The sequence below is a fragment of the Diaphorina citri genome, unplaced genomic scaffold, assembly GCF_000475195.1.
Source record: "Diaphorina citri unplaced genomic scaffold, Diaci psyllid genome assembly version 1.1 scaffold34, whole genome shotgun sequence".
Classification (NCBI taxonomy): Eukaryota; Metazoa; Arthropoda; class Insecta; order Hemiptera; family Psyllidae; genus Diaphorina; species Diaphorina citri.
Window position 1 is genome coordinate 213449 of NW_007377471.1, and position 26991 is coordinate 240439.

The window sequence follows — 26991 nt, forward strand, 5'->3', positions numbered from 1 at the left end:
AAGTACACAAATACAGCACACTTACCTTCATATTTTCGTCAATTTCGCAACTCGAAAAAAATTTAAAAAATCGGAAATTCGGTAATCACTTTACAAACCAAGTCGGTTTCATTTCACTACACTGATGTACGGCGCGATATAAGAAAACTATATAAACACTTAGTGGATGATGCCCACATACATGCCCACTATTCCAATGCCATGGCCAAGTCTCACTATGGCAAAATCAGTGGATTATTACGAGGGGTGTGCCAATCCCACTTACCTTTTTGGCGAACAGTTCTGAGGGTCTAGTGGTGACGACCTTGACTCTCTGTCAGGAGGTCACGAGTTTGAATTAGTTTGGGGTCACATTTTTTAAGACCTTCATCATTTGAAGGGTTTTACTCGGGAGGTGCCGAAAGACGAAAATTGAGTTTTGAGTAGGTATTTCAACTGGAGTTAAATACGTCAATTTTCTATGACTTATGATGTTCATACTTGGTTCAAGATTACTTCTTGTATTATACCCGCCGCTTAGATAGTCAGACAGACCTATGTAGGTCTAATAGGTCTCGCTAGGGGAGCCTAGGGGACGTTAAACAGAGAGTAGACTGGCGTATGCCTGTGGGACTATAAACAGGGAAGAGAACAGCTAACCCTAACCAGCCTAGCTAGCTGGCAGTTTCAAAGGGTTCTCCCTGCTCTTAAAGGATAAGCACAAGTTCTCACGATGGTTGACTGCGGTTCAGGAGTTCAGCATTTCCATTGTATTGAGGAGCTGAGAAGAGAGTTCAATCAATATTTTTTACAACAAGGGATTGTCAAAAAGCTGACAGAATGTTATATAGAAGAAGTTTGTTTGACCACTAGTAGGTAATATTTGTTGCTTGGAGTAAATGCAAAAAATTAAGGGAGCTTTAATCAATAAACTTCAATCTTTTTCCATTTTTTACCAAGGTATATCATCATAAATGCCTGCATCAAATGTAACACTACATGAAAGCATTTACTCACATAATTTGGAGGTAATGAAAATATCCTCCCTCTTCAAGTTGAATTTGGGCAGAAGAACTTTCAGGGCTCTCCCAATGGAAGCTTCATTTCCATACTCCTGGGCAGTATCTAGAAAGTAGAAAAAAAAATTGAAAACAGAAAAGATTATAATTTCAAACTAATAATAAATAGGTACCATATACATAATTTTGTTCAGCAAATCTCTTTACAACAGGTAAATTGCTTGTATCCACCATTAGTAAACCCCTATAATGGATTGGCAGCAAATGAATAGAAAATTTACATAGGTATACTCACCAATTGCTCTGTAACCTGCAGCAAAAGCAGCCTCAATAGAGTTCTTATCTTATCACAAAATTTTATCAGTAATATCAGTTTCCTCATAAAGTGTGACCCTTTTCCACTCTATTCAGCATCATTCTTACGTGTTTCAATGTTATTCACGCACTCAGAAAGCCCTTGGTATGACAGATCAAGCACAAAATCGAGTCATCAGTACAAGTGTGAGTCAGGCACCTTTGAATGACAGTGCAAGTAGTGAGGAACAGTCATCTCCTAGTCCTGATTCTTCTCGGGTACCCATTCTACAAGGCTACCTCTCCAAGTGGACAAACTACATTCATGGTTGGCAGAACCGATGGATTGTGCTGACTAATGGTACTCTCTCATATTATAAATCAGACACAGAAGCTGCTCATGGGTGTCGAGGTGCCATCAGTCTGAGCAGAGCTACGATCAAGGTAAATATCGATGACATCATTGATGATGATGTTCAGATTCATTTGAATATTAATTATATTCTGTTGACACTATCACAAGCTAGAATCATGTTTGTTTTTGAATAATATTTCTGAGAAGTAAGTAGAAAACATTATGCAATGACACACACACATAAAAAAAAAGATGCATTAGGTAAGTATGTTATTTGCTTGATAGTCTCATAGAGTATTGCATTGTGTGTTCCTTGATCACTTTTATTTGTCTCTGCTCTTACCTTCCTTGAGTAAGTGTTTAGACAGTTTACAACCCCATAATGTTTAGTTTTGTTTGATTATGTAATCATTAATCAGAGAAGGTGTTTGTTTATTTAAATTTCAATCTTACCTATCCTAGTCAAACCTCTAGTGATAGTTCAACTTACACTTAAAAGTTAAAAGATTTGTGTGACTAAATATTTGATATGTTGGTAAAAAAAAAAATAGGTAATAATAAAAAAAAAAGACATTTGACCTATGTTAGTAAGTACATATTTTAAAATGGTTAAGGTAACCCAAATACACACTGATTTCAGGCACATGAACTAGATCTGTGTAGATTTGACATATCAGTGAATGATTGCGTCTGGTGTTTACGTGCAGAAACTGAAGAAGACAAACAGAACTGGGTTGATGTTCTAGAAGGATTTAAAGTAAGTATTTTCTTCTTGTTTATTTTTATTTTCTGCAATCTGATCCAATCCAAAATTCTTCCTAGTACTTACCTACATTGAATGAAGAAAAAAGTATTTCAGTAAGTAGGTACTTAGCAAATAAAACATTGTGAAAACAAGAGTAATACAGTCAGAAAATAAAGTCTTTTTTTATTGAATAGTTTTCCGTACTTGGTCTATTTATTTTAGTACATTTTCATTTAACAATTTTTATAATAATTTCTTCTTTCAGGTTGAATCAGGCTATGGAAGTGAAAACAATTTGACCAACAGTAATAAACCTGATGAGCACTATATTCAGTCCTCTGAATGCACTGTAGGCAGAATAGACAATTCAGCAAACATTGATTGCCAAGGAACCTAATTCGCACTAATATCAAAAGAACCCAATGTATTGCCAAGGTATACCTACGCAATTTACACTACTGGGGTAGGAATAAGACAGTTAAAGAAGAAGAGCAAACAAATAAATAGTAAAAAACATAGAATTTATTGAATAAAATTTGATCATACATATGATTCAGCAACATTGATTGCCTAAGAGCCCAATTTTTGGGGTAGGAATAAGACAGTTAAAGAAGAAGAGCAAACAAATAAATAGTAAAAAACATAGAATTTATTGAATAAAATTTGATCATACACATAAGAATTGTATAAAATAGTTTAAATTAAAAAAGGTACAATAAATAAGGCAACATAAAATATTAGGTACATACTTACATTTGCACATAAATGGTAATTTAACACATAACATGCGAAAATTAAAGGATATTCATTTAGAAATGAGCCAGCCATGCAATTTCTTAACAAACAAAACTTCCTATAAAACAACGAATTTCATGAGTTATTCAAGTCAAGTAGGTGTACCTCTAATGTGCATCTTTTTCAAGCTCGGTTTCAGTTCAGGCAATCTTGTCCGGGGTATGCAATGACACACACACATAAAAAAAAAAAAAGATGCATCAGGTAGGTATGTTATTTGCTTGATAGTCTCATAGAGTACCTATTGTATTGTGTGTTCCTCGATCACTTTTATTTGTCTCTGCTCTTACCTACCTTGAGTAAGTGTTTAGTCAGTTTACAACCCCCTAATGTTTAGTTTTGTTTGATTATGTAATCATTAATCAGAGAAGGTGTTTGTTTATTTAAATTTCAATCTTACCTATCCTAGTCAAACCTCCACTTAAAAGTTAAAAGATTGTATGACTAACTATTTGATATGTTTGTAAAAAAATAGATATTTGACATATATCTAGGCGCACAGCAGTGTGCCAGGCCAAGTTTAATAAGTACATATTTTAAAATGGTTAAGGTAACCCAAATACACACTGATTTCAGGCACATGAACTAGATCTGTGACCTTGAGTAGGTAAGTGTTTAGACAGTTCACAACCCCATAATGTTTAGTTTTGTTTGATTATGTAATCATTAATCAGAGAAGGTGTTTGTTTATTCAAATTTCAATCTTAACTATCCTAGTCAAACCTCTAGTGATAGTTCAACTTCCACTTAAAAGTTAAAAGGTTGTGTGACCAACTATTTGATATGTTTGTAAAAAAATAGACGTTTGACCTATGTTAGTAAGTACATATTTTAAAATGGTTAAGGTAACCCAAATACACACTGATTTCAGGCACATGAACTAGATCTGTGTACTCCACTTAAAATTTAAAAGATTGTGTGACTAACTATTTGATATGTTTGTAAAAAAATAGATATTTGACATATATCTAGGCGCACAGCTGTGCGCGCGCCAGGCCAAGTTTAATAAGTACATATTTTAAAATGGTTAAGGTAACCCAAATACACACTGATTTCAGGCACATGAACTAGATCTGTGTAGATTTGACATATCAGTGAATGATTGCGTCTGGTGTTTACGTGCAGAAACTGAAGAAGACAAACAGAACTGGGTTGATGTTCTAGAAGGATTTAAAGTAAGTATTTTCTTCTTGTTTATTTTTATTTTCTGCAATCTAATCCAATCCAAAATTCTTCCTAGTACTTACCTACATTGAATGAAGAAAAAAGTATTTCAGTAAGTACTTACCAAACAAAACATTGTGAAAACAAGAGTAATCCAGTCAGAAAATAAAGACTGTTTTAATTGAATAGTTTTCCGTACTTGGTCTATTTATTTTAGTACATTTTCATTTAACAATTTTTATAATAATTTCTTCTTTCAGGTTGAATCAGGCTATGGAAGTGAAAACAATTTGACCAACAGTAATAAACCTGATGAGCACTATATTCAGTCCTCTGAATGCACTGAAGTTCTGCTAGATGATGAAGAAATTGGTCAATTACGGAAAGGTAATGATGCCTCAGAATTCTATAATGCTACAAGTTATACTAACTTGTTGATAAATTGCTTATTTCAATACAGTATTTAAAGAACATGCACTTTTAATATTGGATACCTACTTATTGACTAAGCTAATTCACTATAGGAGCCTGGTCCCTATCATCTTCCCGAGACAGAAATGTCCCTAAAAAAAGTCTATTGACCTATAATGCTGCAAGTTATACTTGTTGATAAATTGCTTATACAGTATTGAAAGAACATGCACTTTTGATATTGGATACCTTCATACCTACCTATTGACTAAGCTAATTCACTATAGGAGCCTGGTCCATTGTGGTTATTTCAAGATATTTCTCAAGTATCCTACTGTTCTTTTATCTTAGTGGTTAGTTCATGAGCAGTGACACTCTTTTTTTTTAATCCCATTTTGTGCTTCTGCGCAGGACCAGAGTCTAGAAACCAAAAGTTGAACATTATTGTTGTCGCTTTTGATTTATCGGGAACTGTAAGGTCTGTCGCTCATTGGAAGCGTAGTCGCCTGAAAAAGCAAATCTCTGAAAATGTCTGGCATTGGCATTTTTCCTGGCCTGGCATTTTCACAGGTTTTTTAGGCTACTATGCGCTACTGAAAGTCGCGCAACTGCGTTTCCAACTTGCGACGGGCTTTAAGTTGTGTCCACACATAGTCGACCGTCCGTCGATCGATGTCGACTGAGCCGTTCACACTGCCTCGACAACATAGATTCACCTCGTCGATGGACAGACGGCCGGTCGACTATGTTTGGACACGCCTAAAGGTCACATCTACGTTCAGATTCTCGTCAGTATTTTTGATACAGCTTCACAGGTTTTCTATTGAACACGTCACCTCTCAGAGGCTCACATTAGCTTGATTCTACACATTCTGTTCCGTAGCTCGCACGGTGTTTGTATCCCAATATCAACAATAAACTCCGGGGACCCGCATGTGCTGATAACAACCTCACACTAGTCAGTGTGATTTCAATGCTCACATTAGTTTTCTACTGATTTGAATAGTTATCGCGTTTACGATTGGTTATAAGATCGCCGATAGTTGTTTCTTAGAATTTTTGATCGTGAAATTAGGTACCTTTTCCTGTAAAAGTACCTTTTTTTATGGTAAAATTTGTGATTTTTTTGGTCTAGTTTTGGATCAATTTCTCTCGGTTTATCATTGTTTTTCATACGCGTCTAATGAAAGTATCTTTTCTACCGTAAAATTTTTGATTTTTTGATCAATTTTTGGATCAATTTTCTCTCGGTTTTTCATACGCGTTTGTTCGCGTGTTCAATATCTTTGTAATTGATTGATTACTTTTAGGTGCTCTTGTGATTACTTTGTAACTGTGTTCATAGAAGTATCAAGTAGTGTTTTTGTTACCTACTTTTTTTTTCTAAAGTTCATTTTTATATTTTTTTATTCCTACTGCTTTGTAATCTTTGTTCAGTAAATAAATTTGTGCCCCTCTTCCATATTTACACACACCGTCCGTATTTACATAACCGTATCAAATCAGTTTCCCCGCCATATTTTGCGGATTTTGCCAATTTCGAATCTTGTGTCAAGTCAGAATATTTCGCAATTTTGAAGCTAGCAAAATATACATTGTTGTGTGCTTTGTTTTCCGCGGGCTCTTTTGGATTCCGACCTATCTTGACATAGTGAAATGATTAAAAATTCTACTCAAGTAGCCAAGGTATCTATAGTTTCCTCTATTCCATCTACATATCTTCATTTTCCTCTTTCATTTGGCAATGACTTTGTCGCAAGGTTCTTCAGATGTTTCTGATTTCTTGTGCAAGCGAAGTACATACATATATGAATATTTGTTCCTGTTCTCATATTTTTTTCAAGACAGGAAGAATAAGAAGAACGAGAAGAAGAAGACGAAGAACATGGAGACGAGAAGCTAGTGAAGCAATAAAGAACAACAACACAGGAAGAAAGAATAGGGGAGAAGATGATTTACATTAGTTCTTTCATGAAGAGTTACTCTGATACTCTCTATTGTATGAGTTTTTGTTGTGTGCTGAGTTTATCATACAGAATTAAAAATACATGCTTTCATTACAAAAACATCCAATAAAATGTGAAAGAATAGGTGTCCCTTTGTCATACGAGATACATACGTGTTACATTTGTTACAAGTTTGCCCCTTTGTCATCCGAGATACGTGTTACATTTGTTACAAGTTTCAAGTTCTTTGGCTCAGTAAAAATTTATTATTATGTTAAGGCGGTTTCTTCCTGATCCCTTATGTGCCGCGTCCATTTAAATTTAGGATTGCTCTGCCTCAGTAAAAATGGTATCAAAGAGCAAATAAGTTAGTTTTACGAGATTTGACCCATACCTACATTCAGAAATTACCTTTCATTGATCTAATTCTCCTCTTCTATTATCTCTGATCCCTGCTTCTTTTATTTATCCTGAACCCGGGATCATCTGTTGTTAAATCTTTACATATTCACTCGACTATACCTTCATAAAATGAATAGCTCAATCCCAATGGGAATTCAGCTAAATAACCTCGAGTGTAGCAGTATATAGTCTGGTCTATCTCATTCCTAATGGAAATTTAGCTAAATAACGCCGAGCGTAGTAGTATAGTCTAGTTTAGACCTTATGCTATAAAATAGTACGATCGGAAGTCATATTTTAATCACACCAAACTAATCGTTTGAATTCAGAACAGATAAGAAAATCGTTCGATTAAAATACACCTGACCTAAATGATTAATGAGAGTTATCAATCAAGAATGAACCTATTGAACCCCCGATTAGAAATGCCCTAACCTAGTTCATATAAACGATATTATAGCCAGCCTAGTTAGCTTAGTTGGTAGTGTCTCTGCCTTGTAAGCGCTAGGCCGCGGGTTCGATTCCCGCCCGGGGCGGATTTTATCCTGATGGGATAATGTTCGTTCTCGGAACGGCTGGCTTTCTCCTATCCTGGCTTCCTTCTCTCTTCGATTTCGGGACGATAAGACCATAGCAGTTACAGTTCCCTCTGTCAAACCTCTTAAAAAAAAAGTCTTACCTGTTGATTTCTTTCCATCCCTCATCTTCCCGCCATGCAACCCTTTAAAAAAAAAAAAAAAAAAAAACGATATTATAATGTTAGGACTGACATTCAGATTTTCAGCTTAACGCCGTACACAAAAAGTCCACTCTAAGGCTTTTTTTTAATAGATTTGATAGAGGGAACTCATAGGGTTTTATCGTCCCGAAATCGAAGAGAGAAGAAAGACAGGATAGGAGAAAGCCAGCCGTTCCGAACCTCATCTCTTCAGGATAAAATCCGCCCCGAACGGGAATCGAACCCGCGGCCTAGAGCTTACAAGGCAGACGCGCAACCAACCAAGCTAACTAGGTTTGCACTCTGAGGCTTAGGTGTAGGGGAAAACAGCTCCAAAAGGTGGAAATAAGTCTATATGAATCTACGAACCCTCAAATTTTCATGATGTGTTTATTTACTTTATTTTTTATTTCGATTCTAACGATTCTTTCACAAGCTCAATCAACCTTGAGCTGAATCCTCCTCATCTAAAACTTTTGCAAAATAGCTCAAGTTTGCAAAACAACTCAGGTCTATGGTAATTCATTCTTAGATCTTCATTCTTCTCATGAAACTTTCTTTTTGTCCCATTCTTTTTGTTCTTTTGTCGCAAGTAGGATTGAATGGTAGAGATTGTCGCAAGTAGGGTATGTAATTATAAACAATAAAGAGTAAATAATAAATTAATCTAATCGACCAAATTTGTCCTCGTTCATTTTCAGGAAGAAAATTCCAACGGGACCAGCATTCTAGCAGAGGACGAGTTCTACGATGCGGTTGAATCTGGGTCTCAGAACTAAAGATTTCATTTTGAAATTAAATCATTCTTGCTATCTTCGATAATTGGTAAGACACTCCTATAGGAGGGAGGGGGAAAAATGTAGAGAGGAATGGAAGCGATGTTCCCTAGCTCCCATGAAGAAGTCGCCACTGCTTATTAATTTAATCAGTCACGAATTCAGAAAGTCAATAATCTCAGCTTATGACTCAACACTTCCTTCTTACCTTCAGAAAATTTATTATTCGTAAATATTTCCACAGGTGGGACAGGATATTGTGAAAACATTTTGACATCATTTATAATTTCATCCCATTTTTTTTGTCAAATCTCGAGAGTACCATTTTGACTGAATTTACAATGAAGTAAAATGTATTTACACAACCGTTTCTGATTTCTGTTCCGTTCTATGTAGATCTCTATTTTAGAAAACTAGATGAAAAAAAAGAAGACGAAAAAAAAGAGAAAAAATCCCCAATTTAATTCAAAGTTCATTTAGGGCTTTCATTCGTGTTCAAAATAAAACTACCTACTCCCTTCTTTGCCCGCTGCGCTTTCCTATATGAACTGAAACTACTTACATATGATCGACTGCATCTCAGTGTGATAATTCAGTTATCATTAAGAGTGAAATATTTAGGGTGGCCCAGTGGTGGATACCTGAGGATCCAACATTGCCTTTCTTCCGTCTTTCTATCTCCTTCACTTTCCCCTCTGTCCCTTATTATTATCATCTTTCTTTCGCGCCGATGTCCTCCACACATCCTGAATTTCTCGGTCTGAAATGAACGATTTAATGTAAAATTATAAATAACTAGTACCAATGAGGGTCTTTCATTCATACGTGATGTTATAATGTTCTATCTATATGTATATTATGTTAGTATTTAATATTATGATGGAATTCTATCTTCTTGGGACACAGACTAACTTGTGAGTCATCCAGCCTACCCTTCTTATGATATCATATTCCTTGTGATATTATTTGCTTACTATTTGTGTTCTCGAGTATCATGTGATCATATGTTAGTCATAGTCGAGATTTAAATTAGGTATGTACTACAATATGGGTAATTTCATGTACGGTACAAGTGATAATATTATAATATCTGAGAATAATGGTTGATACACGTACGATAAGGCAGTGGTGGGTGGTTGGATTGTTGTTGTAACAGTACTTACTAAGTAGTGACCCAGTCCTTAACAGTGGTGTGTCGTGATTTCTAAAGGCGTATTTTCCGTTCGGAAATTTCAATTTCATGTACGGTACAAGTGATAATTATAATATCTGAGAATAATGGTTGATACAGTGATACACGTACGATAATTAATGAGGCAGTGGTGGGTGGTTGGATTGTCGTTGTAACAGTACTTACTAAGTAGTGACCCAGTCCTTAACAGTGGTGTGTCGTGATTTCTAAAGGCGTATTTTCCGTTCGGAAATTTCATGTTGGTACTGGTGGAAATAGGGAAATGGAACATTGGTCCGAAAGGAAAATATGGAACATTGTTCCATTTCCAGGTTCCAAACCTGCTGGCGGTTTTGGAATCTAGGTTTGTTCCAGGTGGTTTGACCTTTTTGAGAAAAATGTCGATTTCTTGAGAAATATAAGAACGCCCCCCTTTCATTTTTAAATAGAAGATTTCGTTTTGAAATTAAATCATTCTTGCTATCTTCGGTAATTGGTAAGACACTCCTATAGGAGGGAGGGGGAAAATGTAGAGAGGAACGGAAGCGATGTTCCCTAGCTCCCATGAAGAAGTCGCCACTGCTTATTAATTTAATCAGTGACGAATTCAGCAAGTCAATAAACTCAGCTTATGACTCAACAATTCCTTCTTACCTTCAGAAAATTTAATACATATTCTTAAAAATCTCCAAGTGGGACAGGATATTGTGAAAACATTTTGACATCATTTATAATTTCATCCCATTTTTTGGTCAAATCTCGAGAGTACCATTTTGACTGAATTTACAATTAAGTAAAATGTATTTACACAACCGTTTCTGATTTCTGTTCAGTTCTAGACCTCTATTTTAGAAAACTAGATGAAAAAAAAGAAGACAAAAAAATCCCCAATTTAATTCAGAGTTCATTTAGGGCTTTCATTTGTGTTCAAAATAAAACTACCTACTCCCTTCTTTGCCCGCCGTGCTTTCGCTACTCAATCTCAGATGATCTCTGGATATAATGTATTCAATCCTATATGAACTGAAACTACATACATATGATCGACTGCATCTCAGTGTGATAATTCAGTTATCATTAAGAGTGAAATATTTAGGGTGGCCTAGTGGTGGATACCTGAGGATCCAACATTTCCTTTCTTCCGTCTTTCTATCTCCTTCACTTTCCCCTCTGTCCCTTATCTTTCTTTCTGTAATCGCGCCGATATCCTGAAACTCTCGATCTGAAATGCATGATTTAATGTAAAATTATAAATAGAAACTAGTGCCAATGAGGGTCTCTCATTCATACGTGATGTTATAATCTTCTATCTATATAGTATATTATGTTATTATTTAATATTATGATGGAACTCTATCTTCTTGGGACACAGACTAACTTGTGAGTCATCCAGCCTACCCTTCTTATGATATCATGTTCCTTGTGATATTATTTGCTTACAATTTGTGTTCTCGAGTATCATGTGATCATATGTTAGTCATAGTCGAGATTTAGTTCATGTTATTGTGGTTTTTTCAAGATATTTCTCAAGTATCCTACTGTTCTTTTATCTTAGTGGTTAGTTCATGAGCAGTGACACTCTTTTTTTTAAATCCCATTTTGTGCTTCTGCGCAGGACCAGAGTCTAGAAACCAAAAGTTGAACATTATTGTTGTCGCTTTTGATTTATCGGGAATTGTAAGGTCTGTCGCTCATTGGAAGCGTAGTCGCCTGAAAAAGTAATTCTCTGAAAATGTCTGGCATTGGCATTTTTCCTGGCCTGGCATTTTCACAGGTTTTTTAGGCGACTATGCTCTACTGAAAGTCGCGCGACTGCGTTTCCAACTTGCGACGGGCTTTAAGCTGTGTCCACACATAGTCGACCGTCATCCGTCGATCGATGTCGACTGAGCCGTTCACACTGCCTCGACAACATAGTTTAACCTCGTCAATATATCGATCGACGGCCGGTCGACTATGTTTGAACACAGCTAAAGCTCATTGGAAGCGTAGTCGCCTGAAAAAGCAAATCTATATGAAAATGTCTGGCATTGGCATTTTTCCTGGCCTGGCATTTTCACAGGTTTTTTAGGCGACTATGCGTTACTGAAAGTCGCGCGACTGCGTTTCCAACTTGCGACAGGCTTTAAGCTGTGTCCACACATAGTCGACCGTCCGTCGATCGATGTCGACTGAGCCGTTCACACTGCCTCGACAACATAGTTTAACCTCGTCGATATATCGATCGACGGCCGGTCGACTATGTTTGGACACACCTAAAGGCCACATCTACGTACAGATTCTCGTCAGTATTTTTGATACAGCTTCACAGGTTTTCTATTGAACACGTCATCTATCAGAGGCTCACTAGCTTGATTCTACACATTCTGTTCCGTAGCTCGCACGGTGTTTGTATCCCAATATCAACAAACTCCGGGGACCCGCATGTGCTGATAAGAACCTCACACTAGTCACTAGTGTGATTTCAATGCTCACATTAGTTTTCTACTGATTTGAATAGTTATCGCGTTTACGATTGGTTATAAAAAAGAATAAGGACGACAAAAGTGAAGTGAAATGATTTCGATCTCTGTATTGGTGCAGTGGTTAGCATGGTGGATTTTTAATCTGGAGGTTGGTGGTTCAAGTCCAAGTCAAGCAATAAAATTTATCATAGTTAATGAAGCATGGAAAGAAATTTGGGACAAGCGTTCATGTCAAAATAAAACTACCTACTCTCTTCTTTGCCCGCCGCGCTTTCGCTACTCAATCTCAGATGATCTCTGGATATAATGTATTCAACCCTATATGAACTGAAACTACATACATATGATCGACTGCATCTTAGTGTGATAATTCAGTTATCATTAAGAGTGAAATATTTAGGGTGGCCCAGTGGTGGATACCTGAGGATCCAACATTTCCTTTCTTCCGTCTTTCTATCTCCTTCACTTTCCCCTCTGTCCCTTATCTTTCTTTCTGTAATCGCGCCGATGTCCTCCACATATCCTGAAATTCTCGATCTGAAATGCATGATTTAATGTAAAATTATATGTAAATAGAAACTAGTACCAATGAGGGTCTCTCATTCATAGGTGATGTTATAATCTTCTATCTATGTATATTATGTTATTATTTAATATTATGATGGAATTCTATCTTCTTGGGACACAGACTATAACTTGTGAGTCATCCGGGTTACCCTTCATAATGATATCATATTCCTTGTGATATTATTTGCTTACTATTTGTGTTCTCGAGTATCATGTGATCATATGTTAGTCATAGTCGAGATTTAGTTCATGTTCTTGTGGTTATTTCAAGATATTTCTCAAGTACGAGTATAGTATCCTACTGTTCTTTTATCTTAGTGGTTAGTTCATGAGCAGTGACACTCTTTTTTTTTAATCCCATTTTGTGCTTCTGCGCAGGACCAGAGTCTAGAAACCAAAAGTTGAACATTATTATTGTCGCTTTTGATTTATCGGAAACTGTAAGGTCTGTCGCTCATTGGAAGCGTAGTCGCCTGAAAAAGCAAATCTATGAAAATGTCTGGCATTGGCATTTTTCCTGGCCTGGCATTTTCACAGGTTTTTTAGGCGACTATGCGCTACTGAAAGTCGCGCGACTGCGTTTCCAACTTGCGACGGGCTTTAAGCTGTGTCCACACATAGTCGACCGTCCGTCGATCGATGTCGACTGAGCCGTTCACACTGCCTCGACAACATAGTTTAACCTCGTCGATATATCGATCGACGGCCGGTCGACTATGTTTGGACACACCTAAAGGCCACATCTACGTACAGATTCTCGTCAGTATTTGTGATACAGCTTCACAGGTTTTCTATTGAACACGTCACCTCTCAGAGGCTCACACTAGCTTGATTCTACACATTCTGTTCCGTAGCTCGCACGGTGTTTGTATCCCAATATCAACAACAAACTCCGGAGACCCGCATGTGCTGATAACAACCTCACACTAGTCACTAGTGTGATTTCAATGCTCACATTAGTTTTCTACTGATTTGAATAGTTATCGCGTTTACGATTGGTTATAAATTAACCGTATTTTGTTCTGATCTATTCCAGCCGAATCAGGGCAAATACCTTCGTCTCTTCCTAACCGTATGTATGCTATGCCAAACTCTAGTGACGCCTCCAAAACAAGGCACAACCATCACGAGGCAAGACATTGCCTGTAAGATCACCTACTGCTCTGTAGGTAAGTCGAAACTCAATTTATTAAAATCAAGGGCTAATAGAACGTGTTAAAATCAAGGACTAATGGAATTATTGAAATTAATTGCTAATAGAACTTATTGAAATTAAGGGCTAATAGAATTTATTAAAATCAAGGGCTAATAGAACGTGTTAAAATCAAGGACCAATGGAACTCATTGAAATTAACTGCTAATAGAACTTATTGAAATTAAGAGCTAATAGAACTTATTGAAATTAAGGGCTAATAGAACTTGATAGAATCAAGGGCATGGCTATGGATCTGCTCAAAGCTCGTCATGTGGTGACCTCCGTGGCCGAGTAGGTATCACACTGAGTCCCAGGGTCGAAGTTTTCTGTGCTTGAGCTAATAGAACTTGTTGAAATTAAGAGCTAATAGAACTTATTGAAATTAAGGGCTAATAGAACTTGATAGAATCAAGGGCATGGTTATGGATCTGCTCAAAGCTCGTCATGTGGTGACCTCCGTGGCCGAGTAGGTATCACACTGAGTCCCAGGGTCGAAGTTTTCTGTGCTTGGAGTTCCGGGTGCACACAGACAGCGTTGTGAGGACAAGTGAGTAGATGAAAATTAATAGTAAATTAGGCACTGAGTAATGCTGTGATACCCACCTAAGTTGTGAAAAAGCTGTCAGCTTGATTTTGAATTTTCTTCTCTTTCCCAACAGCTACGCTAGAAAAAATGACCGTGGCGGAAACCATATCCGAGGATACAATCATATTCTGGCAGATACACAAGAGCATATGGCCGGTGACCCAGCGTGATGCGGTGTTCTGGTCGCATATGACCCAAGTCCCGGATCCCAGTGACAGGGATGCACAGAACATTTGGATTGTCGTCAATAATTCCACAGACCTGGATGCTTATCCGGTAAGTAGAAGGCGAGTCACTCAGACCATCTGACAGGTCTCATAGAGCTCTGTCAGACGTTCTCAGCTTAAGTGGCGATCATAAGGTTAATAGAGGCCCAGTGAACTTTGTTTGTAAAGTCTGAAGGTTCCTAATTCGATTCCCAGAAGAATTAAGAAGAACAAGGACGAAGAAAGTGAAGTGAAATGATTTCGATCTCGGTATTGGTGTAGTGGTTAGCACGGTGGATTTTTAATCTGGAGGTTGGTGGTTCAAGTCCAAGTCAAGTAATAAAATTTGTCGTAATTAATGAAGCATGGAAAGAAATTTGGGACAAGCGTTCATGTTTAACACAATATCAACCATATTTTGTTCTGATCTATTCCAGCCGAACCAGGGCAAATACCTTCGTCTCTTCCTGACCGTATGTATGCTATGCCAAACTCTAGTGACGCCTCCAAAACAAGGCACAACAATCACGAGGCAAGACATTGCCTGTAAGATCACCTACTGCTCTGTAGGTAAGTCGAAACTATGCTGAAATACATATACAATTGACAAAGATTCAACCATTGACGTATTTTTTATGTCAGAAAAACAAATCAAGGACAAGCTGCATGAACTATTTAAAAATTGAATCAATGTACTTTAAGTATATTATCTACTACCTACATACTTTTATTATTTTATTATTAAGCATTACTTTTACCAGGCGAGCGTCTTGACCACTACGCCACCGAGGCAGGTATAGGTATCCAGTATCCACCCAAGACTCCGATCTCCTAGAACTCCTTGAAGTACTTACCTACAACTTGGGAAAACAAATAGTACAACACTCCTAGGTCCTTCGGTAGGTCCCTCCTAGAATGTACAGATCTATTACAGCGCACACTAGGCAAAATAATGAAAGAAACTACTAACTTGTAGTAATAGAGAGTAAAAATTGATAGGTAATGGTACCTAGCCAAGGATAAACTTTTAAGCGTGTAAAAAGGCCAAAGGAAAAACAAGGAAGTTCAGAAGTACCCAACAAGGAATCAACCTATCTGTCTTGAACCATGTAAAAAATTTCCCTCAAAAACCAAGAAGGCATTTGGTATTTGAAGTTAATAGAACCAGGTATTTAGTTCAAAACTTGAACAGAAACTTACATGAATTTTCATTTCTGAGGAGGCTGGCACTTGGGTGATTTGAAAGTCTGACCGTGAGTGTCTGGCATTAGATCGTACTTATGTGTGGCAAGTTTCAGACAAGCTTGTAACATCAAGTTTAAAGAATAGTCTCGGCGCGAACAACATGTTGTAACACACAATTAAAGCGCCTAAAAGGAAAAAAAAAGAAGAAGAATTGTCTACAGACAAATCTTTTCGTGTGTACCGACTGGGCTTCATACCATATGCAGCCAAATCCTTGTAAGACCAACCATTGTTTCAAATAAAATTGTATACATATTTGCTGATTACTTCAACTTAGGGTGTGTCCATACTGTTGTACAATATTGCCTCAGTGTGGACATCCCGTGTCCTACAATACGCTAAGCATACATTTTATTTAAATCATTTCATCATAATTAATTCAAAACATTGATATTTTATTTTATTATTATATTTTTTAGTCCAAAATAGGACGTGTACTTTAGTAATTCTTGAAAAAAAAAAAGATATTTTATTTAAATCGTTTGATCATAATTAATTCAAAAATTGATATTTTATTTAAATAATTACCTAATCATAATTAATTTAAAAAAAAATCGATATTTTTAATTGATATTCCACGTCGCGAGCTAATAATTTATTAAAAGAATATTGTGCATGTATACTCTTTATTGTTTTCGTTTTGTGTTGTTGATATATATTTACATTTTAAATAAATCGTATCTATATAAAATTTATATAAATTCTACCTAACTTTTTAACTTTCCTGTTTTGATTGTGAGAATGGCAATGTTCTCAATGCAATGATTAAATTTTCCGATGGTTTTTTTCCCCCTTCATTAGCGATTGATGGTTCTGTTACCTATTTAGGTATTTTATGTTGAAATCTAATGTCTATAAAAATGCAACTTTGCTTCATTACTTTTACTAGGTACAGTACTTACGAGTATCTACTAAAAAGTATTGTCTTTGTTGTTGTTGTTTGTCACAAAAAAAAAAAAAAAAAAATCTTTGAAATTAAAACTTAATGAAAAAAAAAGAAGACAAAAAAATCCCCCATTTAATTAAGAGTTCATTTAGGGCTTTCATTTGTGTTCAAAATAAAACTACCTACTCCCTTCTTTGCCCGCCGCGCTTTCGCTACTCAATCTCAGATGATCTCTAGTATTCAACCCTATATGAACTGAAACTACATACATATGATCGACTGCATCTCAGTGTGATAATTCAGTAATCATTAAGAGTGAAATATTTAGGGTGGCCCAGTGGTGGATACCTGAGGATCCAACATTTCCATTCTTCCGTCTTTCTATCTCCTTCACTTTCCCCTCTGTCCCTTATTATCTTTCTTTCTGTAATCGCGCCGATGTCCTCCACATATCCTGAATTTCTCGGTCTGAAATGAACGATTTAATGTAAAATTATAAATAACTAGTACCAATGAGGGTCTTTCATTCATACGTGATGTAACTGCTAAGGCCTTATTGTCCCAAAAGCAAAGAGAGAAGAAAGCCAGGCGTTACGAGAAACCTTATCTGTTTAGGATAAAATCCGCCCCGGACCAACCTCGGTGGTGTAGTGGTTAATGCGTTGGATGTTGGATCTTAGATCTGGAGGTTGTTGGTTCGAGTCCAAGTCGTCATAAAATTTATCTAGGTGTATTTGTAACGAGCATTATGCTAAAAACAACCGAATTCCTCTTCTTGATGTCTTTCTTGCGAGAGTAAAGGGACTTTTCAGTCCTATGCTGGTAGTATAAACAAGATATTTTCTATTCTACTCTTTCTTAAAATCCGCCCGGGCGAAAATCGAACCCGTATCTTGGCGACGAAATCCGTCCTAAATCTCTTTTCCCCTTGTCCCAACAGATTCAGAAGGTGGTGTCGGATCAGATCCGCTACGCCCGAATGGGCCTGGGCAAAGGTCAGTGGCAACTGTTTGCCGAGGAGGGCGAAATGAAGATGTATCGCCGCGAAGAAGGCTGGGCAAAGGTCAGTGGCAACTGTTTGCCGACGAGGGCGAAATGAAGATGTATCGCCGCGAAGAAGAAATCAAGGGCATGGTAATGGATCCGCTCAAAGCTTGCCATGTGGTGAAGGGAGTGACGGGACATGAGATGTGTCATTATTTCTTCCGACCCGAGTATAGAAATGATTGGGAGAGTAAGTTCCAATGACTTTTACTTTTTGAAATTAAGGGCCTAATGGAATTTATTAAAATCAAGGGCTAATAGAACGTGTTGAAATCAAGGACTAATGGAACTTATTGAAATCAATTGCTAATAGAACTTGTTAAAATTAAGGGCTAATAGAACGTGTTAAAATCAAGGGCTAATGGAACTTATTAAAATTAATTGCTAATAGAACTTATTAAAATTAAGGGCTAATAGAACTTGTTGAAATTAAGGGCTAATAGAACTTGATAGAATCAAGGGCATGGTTATGGATCTGCTCAAAGCTTGCCATGTGGTGACCTCGGTGGCCGAGTAGGTATCACACTGAGTCCTGGGGTCGAAGTTTTCTGTGCTTGGAGTTCCGGAAAAAAAAAAGATGTCACCGCCGTTTTTATTTCGTAGCAATGAAACAACTGCTACATTGGACGCATGTGGTCTGTGTTGTAGCATGCCCATCCCGTAGCATGCCTCTCATCGGATGGGCGAGAAGAGACACAATTAGGTGCTGGGTCAACACGAGAACACCGGAAAGTAACCCGTAGAAATATTTGCAATTGAAAAACGACTACAAATTTTTGTCGATGGTGGGATTCGAATCCGGGACCTTCTGCATGGCAAGCAAGCGCGTTACCACTGGACCAACCCTGCCCCTAATAATGGAATTCATTAAAATCAAGGGCTAATAGAACGTGTTGAAATCAAGGACTAATGGAACTTATTGAAATTAATTGCTAATAGAACTTATTAAAATTAAGGGCTAATAGAACTTATTGAAATTAAGGGCTAATGGAATTTATTAAAATCAAGGGCTAATAGAACGTGTTGAAATCAAGGACTAATGGAACTTATTGAAATTAATTGCTAATAGAACTTATTGAAATTAAGGGCTAATAGAACTTATTGAAATTAAGGGCTAATAGAACTTGATAGAATCAAGGGCATGGCTATGGATCTGTTCAAAGCTCGTCATGTGGTGACCTCGGTGGCCGAGTAGGTATCACACTGAGTCCCAGGGTCGAAGTTTTCTGTGCTTGGAGTTCCGGATGCACACAGACAGCGTTGTGAGGAGAAGTGAGTAGATGAAAATTAATAATCGTCTGGAAACGGGTTACTATGTCAAGTAACATGATAAAGAATGATAGGTATGTACTATGTTTTCACTTGACAAATATATATTTGTCAAGTGAAAATTAATAGTAAATTAGGCACTGAGTAATGCTGTGATACCCACCAAAGTTGTGAAAAAGCTGTCAGCTTTACCACAAAGATTCATGATTTAAATTGATTTTGAATTTTCTTCTCTTTCCCAACAGCTACGCTAGAAAAAATGACCGTGGCGGAAACCATATCTGAGGATACAATCATATTCTGGCAGATACACAAGAGCATATGGCCGGTGACTCAGCGGGATGCTGTGTTCTGGTCGCATATGACCCAAGTCCCCGATCCGAGTGACAGGGATGCACAGAACATTTGGATTGTCGTCAATAATTCCACAGACCTGGATGCTTATCCGGTAAGTAGAAGGCGAGTCACTCAGACCGTCTGACAGGTCTCATAGACCTCTGTCAGACGTTCTCAGCTTAAGTGGCGAGCATAAGGTTAATAGAGGCCCAGTGAACTTTGTTTGTAAAGTCTGAAGGTTCCTGATTCGATTCCCAGAACAATCAAGAATAAGGACGACGAAAGTGAAGTGAAATGATTTCGATCTCTGTATTCGTGTAGTGGTTAGCACGGTGGATTTTGAATCTGGAGGTTGGTGGTTCAAGTCCAAGTCAAGTAATAAAATTTGTCGTAGTTAATGAAGCATAGAAAGAAATTTGGGACAAGCGTTCATGTTTAACACAATATTAACCATATTTTGTTCTGATCTATTCTAGCCGAACCAGGGCAAATACCTTCGTCTCTTCCTGACCGTATGTATGCTATGCCAAACTTTAGTGACGCCTCCAAAACAAGGCACAACCATCACGAGGCAAGACATTGCCTGTAAGATCACCTACTGCTCTGTAGGTAAGTCGAAACTATGCTGAAATACATATACTTTTCAAACAAGGTAGGCCATTCGCGCTCAAACTGTCGAAACCTAGGTCCCGTCAGACTATAGGAACATGTTTGGCGGAAAAAGCTTCCGACATCTAATCTCTCTCAGATGGTCTGAAGACGGAAGTAGGGAGTAGAGATGGGGATCGATCTCCGATTTAATCGAAGATCGATTTTTTTTTGCAAAAAATCGATCGGTTTTTGAATCGATCTTTTGCCCTTGAATCGAAATCGATTAATCGAAATTTGAAGAGAGATCGAGACTTCGATTTTTTTTTTTTGAAAAAACCAAGAAAAAAAAAAAAATCCCCCCCCAAAAAAGCGAATTTCCCACCGTTGCCATCTGAAGATAGATGCATTTTTTTAATATGAGCATTGGGAGAGAGCGAATCACACAAAAGTCACAAAACACAAGCGCGTGAAAGATCGAAGATCGATTTTCTTGAGATCGATTCTTTAGGTGAGATCGATCTGATGGATCGATTTTTAGCCTTCCGATTCGAATCGATTCAAAATATCGATCTTTTACTCGAGATCGAACATCACTAGTAGGAAGCTTTTTCCGTCTCTCACACCTTCCGACTGTCTGTCACACCTAGGTCTGTCCGATGCGCGACTGTTTAAGTGTTCTTATTAGCATAATTAAAATTCCTTTATACCAGCCTAGCTTGGAAGATAGCTAGGCCGCGGGTTCGATTACCGCCCGGGACGGATTTTATCCTGGACAGATAAAGTTTGTTCTTGGAACGGCTGGCTTTCTCCTGTCTTCCTTCTCTCTTCGCTTTCGAGACGATAAGACCTTGGGAGTTACAGTTCCCTCTATCCAAACCCATTTATGTAAATGTAAATGTAAATGCAATTTCTTTGTGTTATTATGTCACAACTTTGGTGCTCACTGCAGCATTGTAGGATTTTTCCCAATACATATCTCAATCCTAAACAAACAATGTTTACCTATCATGCTTGCTATGCGCATTTACATGTCATAGCTACTCATTTTCCTCACGAGGCTGAGTGGGCCCCGCAACAGCCAGTCACGGGATCAGCGCATTTACATGTCATAGCTACTCATTTTCCTCACGAGGCTGAGTGGGCCCCGCAACAGCCAGTCACGGGATCAATCAACATTTACATGTCATAGCTACTCATTTTCCTCACGAGGCTGAGTGGGCCCCGCAACAGCCAGTCACGGAATCAATCATTTGCTTACATGTCATAGCTACTCATTTTCCTCACGAGGCTGAGTGGGCCCCGCAACAGCCAGTCACGGGAGCAATCATTTGCATGATTACTCATTTTCCTCACGAGGCTGAGTGGGCCCCGCAACAGCCAGTCACGGGATCAATCATTTGCATGATACAAATTTCTTGACCCCGCCGGGAATCGAACCCGGGTCTCCCGCGTGCAAGGCGAGTGCAGTGACCACTACGCCATGGGAGCTGACCCAAACCCATTTAAAAAATTCTTTATCAAGCTAATGCTCGTTAATTAAACTGTGTATCTAATGAAAACCTTCCTGTTTTTATTTTCCAGTTAATCCAGGAGGCTGGACCCCTTCCTCTCTACTTCGCACGATCTACAAACGGGAATATCCCAAGTTTCTGAAGCGCTTCACTTCCTATGTGATAGAACAGTGTAAAAACAAACCCATCATGTACTGATGACGAAAACTGATGCAATATGTACTGATGAAACACTGTACCTTGAAATATACATAAAATCACATAGTCCAGTGCAGAAAGTCACTTCCTATGTGATAGAACAGTGTAAAAACAAGCCAATCATGTACTGATGACGAAAACTGATGCAATAAGTACTGATGAAAACCTGTACCTTGAAATATACAAAAAATCACATAGTCCAGTGCAGAAGGTCACTCCCTATGTGGTAGAACAGTGTAAAAACGAGCCAATCATGTACTGATGACGAAAACAAAAAGGTTAGGAAGAAGAAGGAGAATTATTTTGTGTGCAAATGGGATATGCGAATTTTACCTACGTCACTCGATGTCCCTTATCCGAATGGTGAAAAAATTTTCAATCAAAGTTGGTACACTTTTGGACTTTGGGTCAGAACAGAACTTTTTTGGCCTAAATTGATCGAGTGTTGCGCGATTTATTTCCATGTACTTCTTTTAAAGGAATTTTAATTGTGTTAAGCACAAATGCTTGTCACAAGTGTCGTTCCCTGCTTAATGCACTACGCTGAATTTTATGACTTGACTTGGACTCGAACCACCAACCTCCAGGTCCGAAGTCCACCTTGCTAACCACTGCACCACTGAGGTTAGTATGTACTTCTATTTCAATGGAGGCCTAATTTTTTTCTCGCTATGATTCTGACCAGGGCAAGCACTATTGGAGATGGGAGAGTCACTCAAGCAGATGGCGGACGTCAAGTACTCCTTGGACGATAATACAAAACAGAACTTCCTAGAACCTCGAGGTCCGAAGTCCACCTTGCTAACCACTGCACCACTGAGGTTAGTATGTACTTTTATTTCAATGGAGGCCTAATTTTTTTTCTCGCTATGATTCTCACCAGGGCAAGCTCTATTGGAGATGGGAGAGTCACTCAAGCAGATGGCGGACGTCAAGTACTCCTTGGACGATAATACAAAACAGAACTTCCTAGAACCTCTATAAAGAAATAGACATTATCTTTTAATTTATTTATTGATTCTTTCACGTATGTTTTCTTCGAGAATTTTATAGGTAATTCTATTTTATTCATTTCAATTATTTTATATTTTATTATCTATTTTTTCTATCTTATGATTTCTCCACCTTCTTCTGCCCTCTCGTCCAGTCGTTGACTAACCTATTTGTCCCCTCCCACTCCTCCTCCCCCACCCGGGGGGGTATTGGGGGGGATACCATCCCCTTCAGGTTCTCAAATTACAGATGATGAGCTGAAGGCGGCGGAAGAGAAGTTCGCAGAGTCCCTACACTTGGCCCAGATGGGCATGTTCAACCTACTGGAAAACGACGTAAGTATTGCTTGAATTTATTATTATTATTTTCGTTATTATATGTTCGCTGGAGGGAACTCTAAACCCTAGTGAAAACCAGTTGGCCTCAAAGGCACTCTAAAGCTGATTGAGAGGCCCACGACAAACGCCGACCCCATCTGAACATGGGAAAAGGCGAAGAGGAAGAAAAAGAAGAAAATTGGTCGATTTCAAAAAATTCCGAAAAATTTAGTTGGAAAAGCAAAAAAGTTAATTATTCAGAAGCCTGCAATAAAAAAGAAAGCTCCTTTTTGTGTTTAACCTGACCCTATAATAACACTGGTCACTGCTGAAATTCTGAAAGCTCCTTTTTTGTGTTAAACCTAACCCTATAATAACACTGGTCACTGCTCAAATTGTGAAATCTCCTTTTTGTGTTTAACCTAACCCTATTCTTTTTCTTTCATGATTTTTTGCATGTTCATAAAAACTCTCAACTCAGTTTCGTACCTATGCTTTTTTGTGCATGTGAAGAGCAACTCTTTTGTTGTAATATGGATATCTAGCGTACTCTGGTAGAGTATTTGTTCAATTTTCACTTTTGTATTTTTTTATTATTATTACCTTAAATAAAGTGATTAGAAAAACAAAATAAGAGTAATAAAATAACTTTATTGTTTTGTACAAAGCTGATTTTAGGTACCTGAGATCAATGTGATATCTCAACTTCTTTTAGCCTTAAGATACCATGTATGGTAGGTATCTTGAGGGGAAAAAACCTTATTGTCTCTAGTAAAATAATAATAGTGAAAAAATGAATTATACTCACTCTGTTTCCAATGATTCGACTTTCAGCCTCACCTCTACCATCTCCTGTGCGACAAGGACGTACCCCTGTGGTGAATAAGGCTCCGTGCTGTACTGCTCTGTATGACTTCGAACCCGAGAACCCCGGAGAACTAGGCTTTAAGGTAACCACCAGATAAGGTTCGTTCTTGGAACGGCTGGCTTTCTCCTATCCTGTTTCCCTTCTCTCTCGGGACGATAAGACCTTAGCAGTTACAGTTCCCTCTATCAAACCTCTTAAAAACAATAATATTATTTAAAATAACGTAACCCCTGAAATTTATCTTGTAGATGCTTTAACTTTATCTTTAGAACTTTATCTTTTAGATGCAAGATGGCTTAATTTCCCTCTTTGCTTTTGGGACGATAAGACCTTAGCAGTTATGGTTCCCTCTATCAAACCTCTTGAAAAAAACCTCACTTTGTACGGTCAACAAAGTCGCTCAATACCATGGATTTGGTTTTACAGGAAGGGGACACGATCACTCTGATGAACAGGGTGGACGAGAATTGGTACGAGGGCAGTCTGAACGGGCGAACCGGCTACTTCCCGGTGACCTACGTCCAGGTGGTGGTGCCTCTGCCATAGATTGGGTCACCCAGTATCAACATATACTACAACTATGTGCAGATTCTGCTCGAGCATTTGCCCAAGGCACAGTGATTGCGAGCTCTCCAAGAGCGGCCATTAGATATAGTGAAAATATGAAGAATATTAAATTGAAGATTATACATGAAGAATTTACTCATTTGTGACAGCTCCTTTTTGTAGCAATGTTCTTTTGACGTGACTTCTGAACGAGTACCATATTCTATTCGGTTCTATCTATGTTCCCAGGTTGAACAGATCTCCCAGTTGGTCGTATTTTCAGAAGGACTCCTTGAGTATCATCAACAGTGCACCGAAATTCTTAAGATGGCAGTCGAAACACATTATACATATTGAAAATGAAGAATTTTTAATTGAAGTTTACTGAAGTCAAAATGAAGATTGTATGTATTGAAAATTAAGATTATCAAATTTAAGATTCCTGAAGTCAAAAATGAGTCAAAATGAAGATTATATTGAATTGAACGTCTGAAGCTTTCCCCGCTGTCTGGCAGACCGCGGTCTGACCGTGAGTGTCTGGCATTAGATTGTACGGAGCTTACAGGCTGTTAGCTTAACCTTAACAGGCCTTCTGAAGACTGAAAAAATGTTGGTAAAATCCACACTTGAAAGAGAAACGTCTTTGGCTCTTGGAATTTAAAGGTGGTAATGGTATTTTTTTACCTACCTAAAAGTAAAAAAAAAAGAACTCTAAAAAGTATTTAGCTAAAAATCGAACTATAGGAGTACTCATAAATCAGTATGTGATGTTTTGTCTGTGAACTGTTTGTCGAGATCTCCTCTTGTGGTGAAATACATTTTCGGTTATGATGCCTACCTACCCTCTAATCTCCTTTATCTCTAACCAATTCCTGCATACTCTAACCAACTAACCAATCCCTATTCTTACTAACACATAATAATTATAGTTTCTCTTCAACTAATCAAATAGCTTTCATACTACTCATAACCCTACCTGAAAACATTTGGGCTATGTTCACACATAGTTGACACCGTCGATCGACGAGGTGAATCTATGTTGTCAAGGCAATGTACAGTAAGTTTACCTACCTCGGTGGTGAAGTGGTCAAGGCGCTCGCCTGGTAAACAGGAGGGCGTGGGTTCAATCCCAGCCGAGGTATGGAATTTTATCCTAAATATAATTTTTGCTATCTTTTTTTCGCCTTCTGTCATTGGTCATTGGAACCTTGTCAAGGCCGGAATTCCAGAGGAAATCCAACGCAGTTTAGCATTGAGGAAAAAAAATACAGCTAAAGACCCGTTCCCACTTGTGAGTTTTCCCCGAATATCCTGTAGGCAATGTCATTTTATTGAGAGTGTTCCCTTTACACGACACGATTTTTTTTTCGAACTAGTGGGAACGGTCTTTGAGTCTAATACGTCTTTACATCTAAGCTATGTCTAATATACGGAACGGAGATACTACGGGAATGTAACACATGTATACGTAGCTTTAAGGACATACTACGGCAACAAGGAGAATGGGCATACTCTGACACAGACAACATTGTATAAACCAACACATGTCCGGTGTCCGGGTTCACACACATTCAATCCAAAGTTTAAAGAACATAATACAAAATTTTCATTTGATTATATTTATTATTATTATTTTTGGGTTGAATGGTAGAGATTGCCTTAATCAATATTTTCGCCCTTTTTAATTTCTTGTATTTGTGTACATTGAATCAATACCATGATACCACCAAAAGTTCTAAATATATAAATATCTACCTATTTGTTTTAATTATTTTTTTAGATGAAAAGCAGCAAGATCATGTGTTAAATGAATATTTGGACACGTAAAAAATATTATTATTAATTAATATACATTTTATATTTAACAATAATCCAATGCATTTATTTAATAATACTCAAAATCCAACCCCACTAATTCCAACACCTTTTAATTTTCATTTGTATTCGTAGTTTCCGCTCTAAAGGCCTACACAATTGTATGTACAAATTATTCCAGACTCTAATCAGCCCAGTAGAACCTATCAAATAGATTTAATTCGATTATTTTATTGTTCGAATAGATGTTAGTAGGGAGCATTGTTTGGTTATCTACAAAATAATTCCTAGCTATCTTTTTTTCGCCTTCTGTCATTGGTCATTGAAACCTTGTCAAGGCCGGAATTCCAGAGGAAATCCAACGCAGTTTAGCATTGAGGAAGAAAAATACAGCTAAAGACCCGTTCCCACTTGTGAGTTTCACACGATTTTCCCCGAATATCCTGTAGGCAATGTCATTTTAATGAGAGTGTTCCCATTACACACGACACGATTTTTTTTCGAACTAGTGGGAACAGTCTTTGAGTCTAATACGTCTTTACAATCTTTACATCCAAGCTATGTTTAACATACGGAAG

The 26991-nt window shown here is 37.7% G+C and overlaps 3 protein-coding genes and 2 long non-coding RNA genes across 9 annotated transcripts; 4 read left to right on the top strand and 1 right to left on the bottom strand.

The window, feature by feature from the left end:
• Positions 1–733: 733 nt before the first annotated feature.
• LOC103511600 lies at positions 734–1333 on the bottom strand. The gene is made up of 3 exons (XR_541480.2): positions 1294–1333; positions 997–1104; positions 734–760 (listed from the first exon to the last, which is right to left on the bottom strand). It is a non-coding gene; the product is annotated as an uncharacterized LOC103511600 (long non-coding RNA).
• A 28-nt stretch (positions 1334–1361) lies between these two features.
• Positions 1362–22014, top strand: LOC103511739 (collagen type IV alpha-3-binding protein). The gene is made up of 17 exons (XM_026825324.1): positions 1362–1736; positions 2288–2404; positions 2658–2762; positions 4246–4362; positions 4612–4738; positions 5174–5235; positions 5646–5726; positions 8530–8583; positions 13662–13745; positions 13844–13976; positions 14662–14864; positions 15232–15360; positions 17794–17920; positions 17989–18159; positions 19484–19686; positions 20051–20183; positions 21747–22014. Exons 1-17 carry the CDS (start codon positions 1461–1463, stop codon positions 21872–21874), a joined length of 2250 nt encoding a protein of 749 aa, XP_026681125.1. The 5' UTR covers positions 1362–1460; the 3' UTR covers positions 21875–22014.
• Positions 3358–4833, top strand: LOC113468484. 5 transcript variants are annotated; one of them, XM_026825440.1, is made up of 3 exons: positions 3358–3391; positions 4246–4362; positions 4612–4833. In XM_026825440.1, the coding sequence occupies exons 1-3, from the start codon at positions 3383–3385 to the stop codon at positions 4816–4818; spliced, it is 333 nt and encodes a 110-aa protein (XP_026681241.1). In that variant the 5' UTR covers positions 3358–3382; the 3' UTR covers positions 4819–4833. The 5 variants fall into 5 exon arrangements, 1 of the variants encoding a protein (XP_026681241.1); XR_003392221.1 differs by lacking the exon at positions 3358–3391 and adding an exon at positions 3407–3486 and having other exon boundaries at positions 4612–4737; XR_003392226.1 differs by lacking the exon at positions 3358–3391 and adding an exon at positions 3723–3737 and having other exon boundaries at positions 4220–4362; positions 4612–4737.
• On the top strand, positions 5484–8584 carry LOC113468495. Its single transcript, XR_003392232.1, has 2 exons — positions 5484–6448; positions 8530–8584. It is a non-coding gene; the product is annotated as an uncharacterized LOC113468495 (long non-coding RNA).
• On the top strand, positions 22005–24713 carry LOC103511750 (endophilin-A-like). The gene is made up of 5 exons (XM_026825328.1): positions 22005–22110; positions 22560–22695; positions 23034–23202; positions 23982–24134; positions 24479–24713. Exons 1-5 carry the CDS (start codon positions 22005–22007, stop codon positions 24596–24598), a joined length of 684 nt encoding a protein of 227 aa, XP_026681129.1. The 3' UTR covers positions 24599–24713.
• The last annotated feature ends 2278 nt before the right edge of the window (positions 24714–26991 follow it).

Coding starts and splice junctions, on each gene's coding strand:
- LOC103511739 (XM_026825324.1), top strand. CDS start 1,461: ATGACAGATCAAGCACAAAATCGAGTCATCAGTACAAGTGTGAGTCAG. Junction 1,737..2,287: donor TGAGCAGAGCTACGATCAAG/GTAAATATCGAT, acceptor CACTGATTTCAG/GCACATGAACTAGATCTGTG. Junction 17,921..17,988: donor CCGAATGGGCCTGGGCAAAG/GTCAGTGGCAAC, acceptor GGCTGGGCAAAG/GTCAGTGGCAACTGTTTGCC.
- LOC113468484 (XM_026825440.1), top strand. Junction 4,363..4,611: donor ATGTTCTAGAAGGATTTAAA/GTAAGTATTTTC, acceptor TTCTTCTTTCAG/GTTGAATCAGGCTATGGAAG.
- LOC103511750 (XM_026825328.1), top strand. CDS start 22,005: ATGACGAAAACTGATGCAATAAGTACTGATGAAAACCTGTACCTTGAA. Junction 22,696..23,033: donor CTAACCACTGCACCACTGAG/GTTAGTATGTAC, acceptor TCGTTGACTAAC/CTATTTGTCCCCTCCCACTC. Junction 24,135..24,478: donor CCGGAGAACTAGGCTTTAAG/GTAACCACCAGA, acceptor TTGGTTTTACAG/GAAGGGGACACGATCACTCT.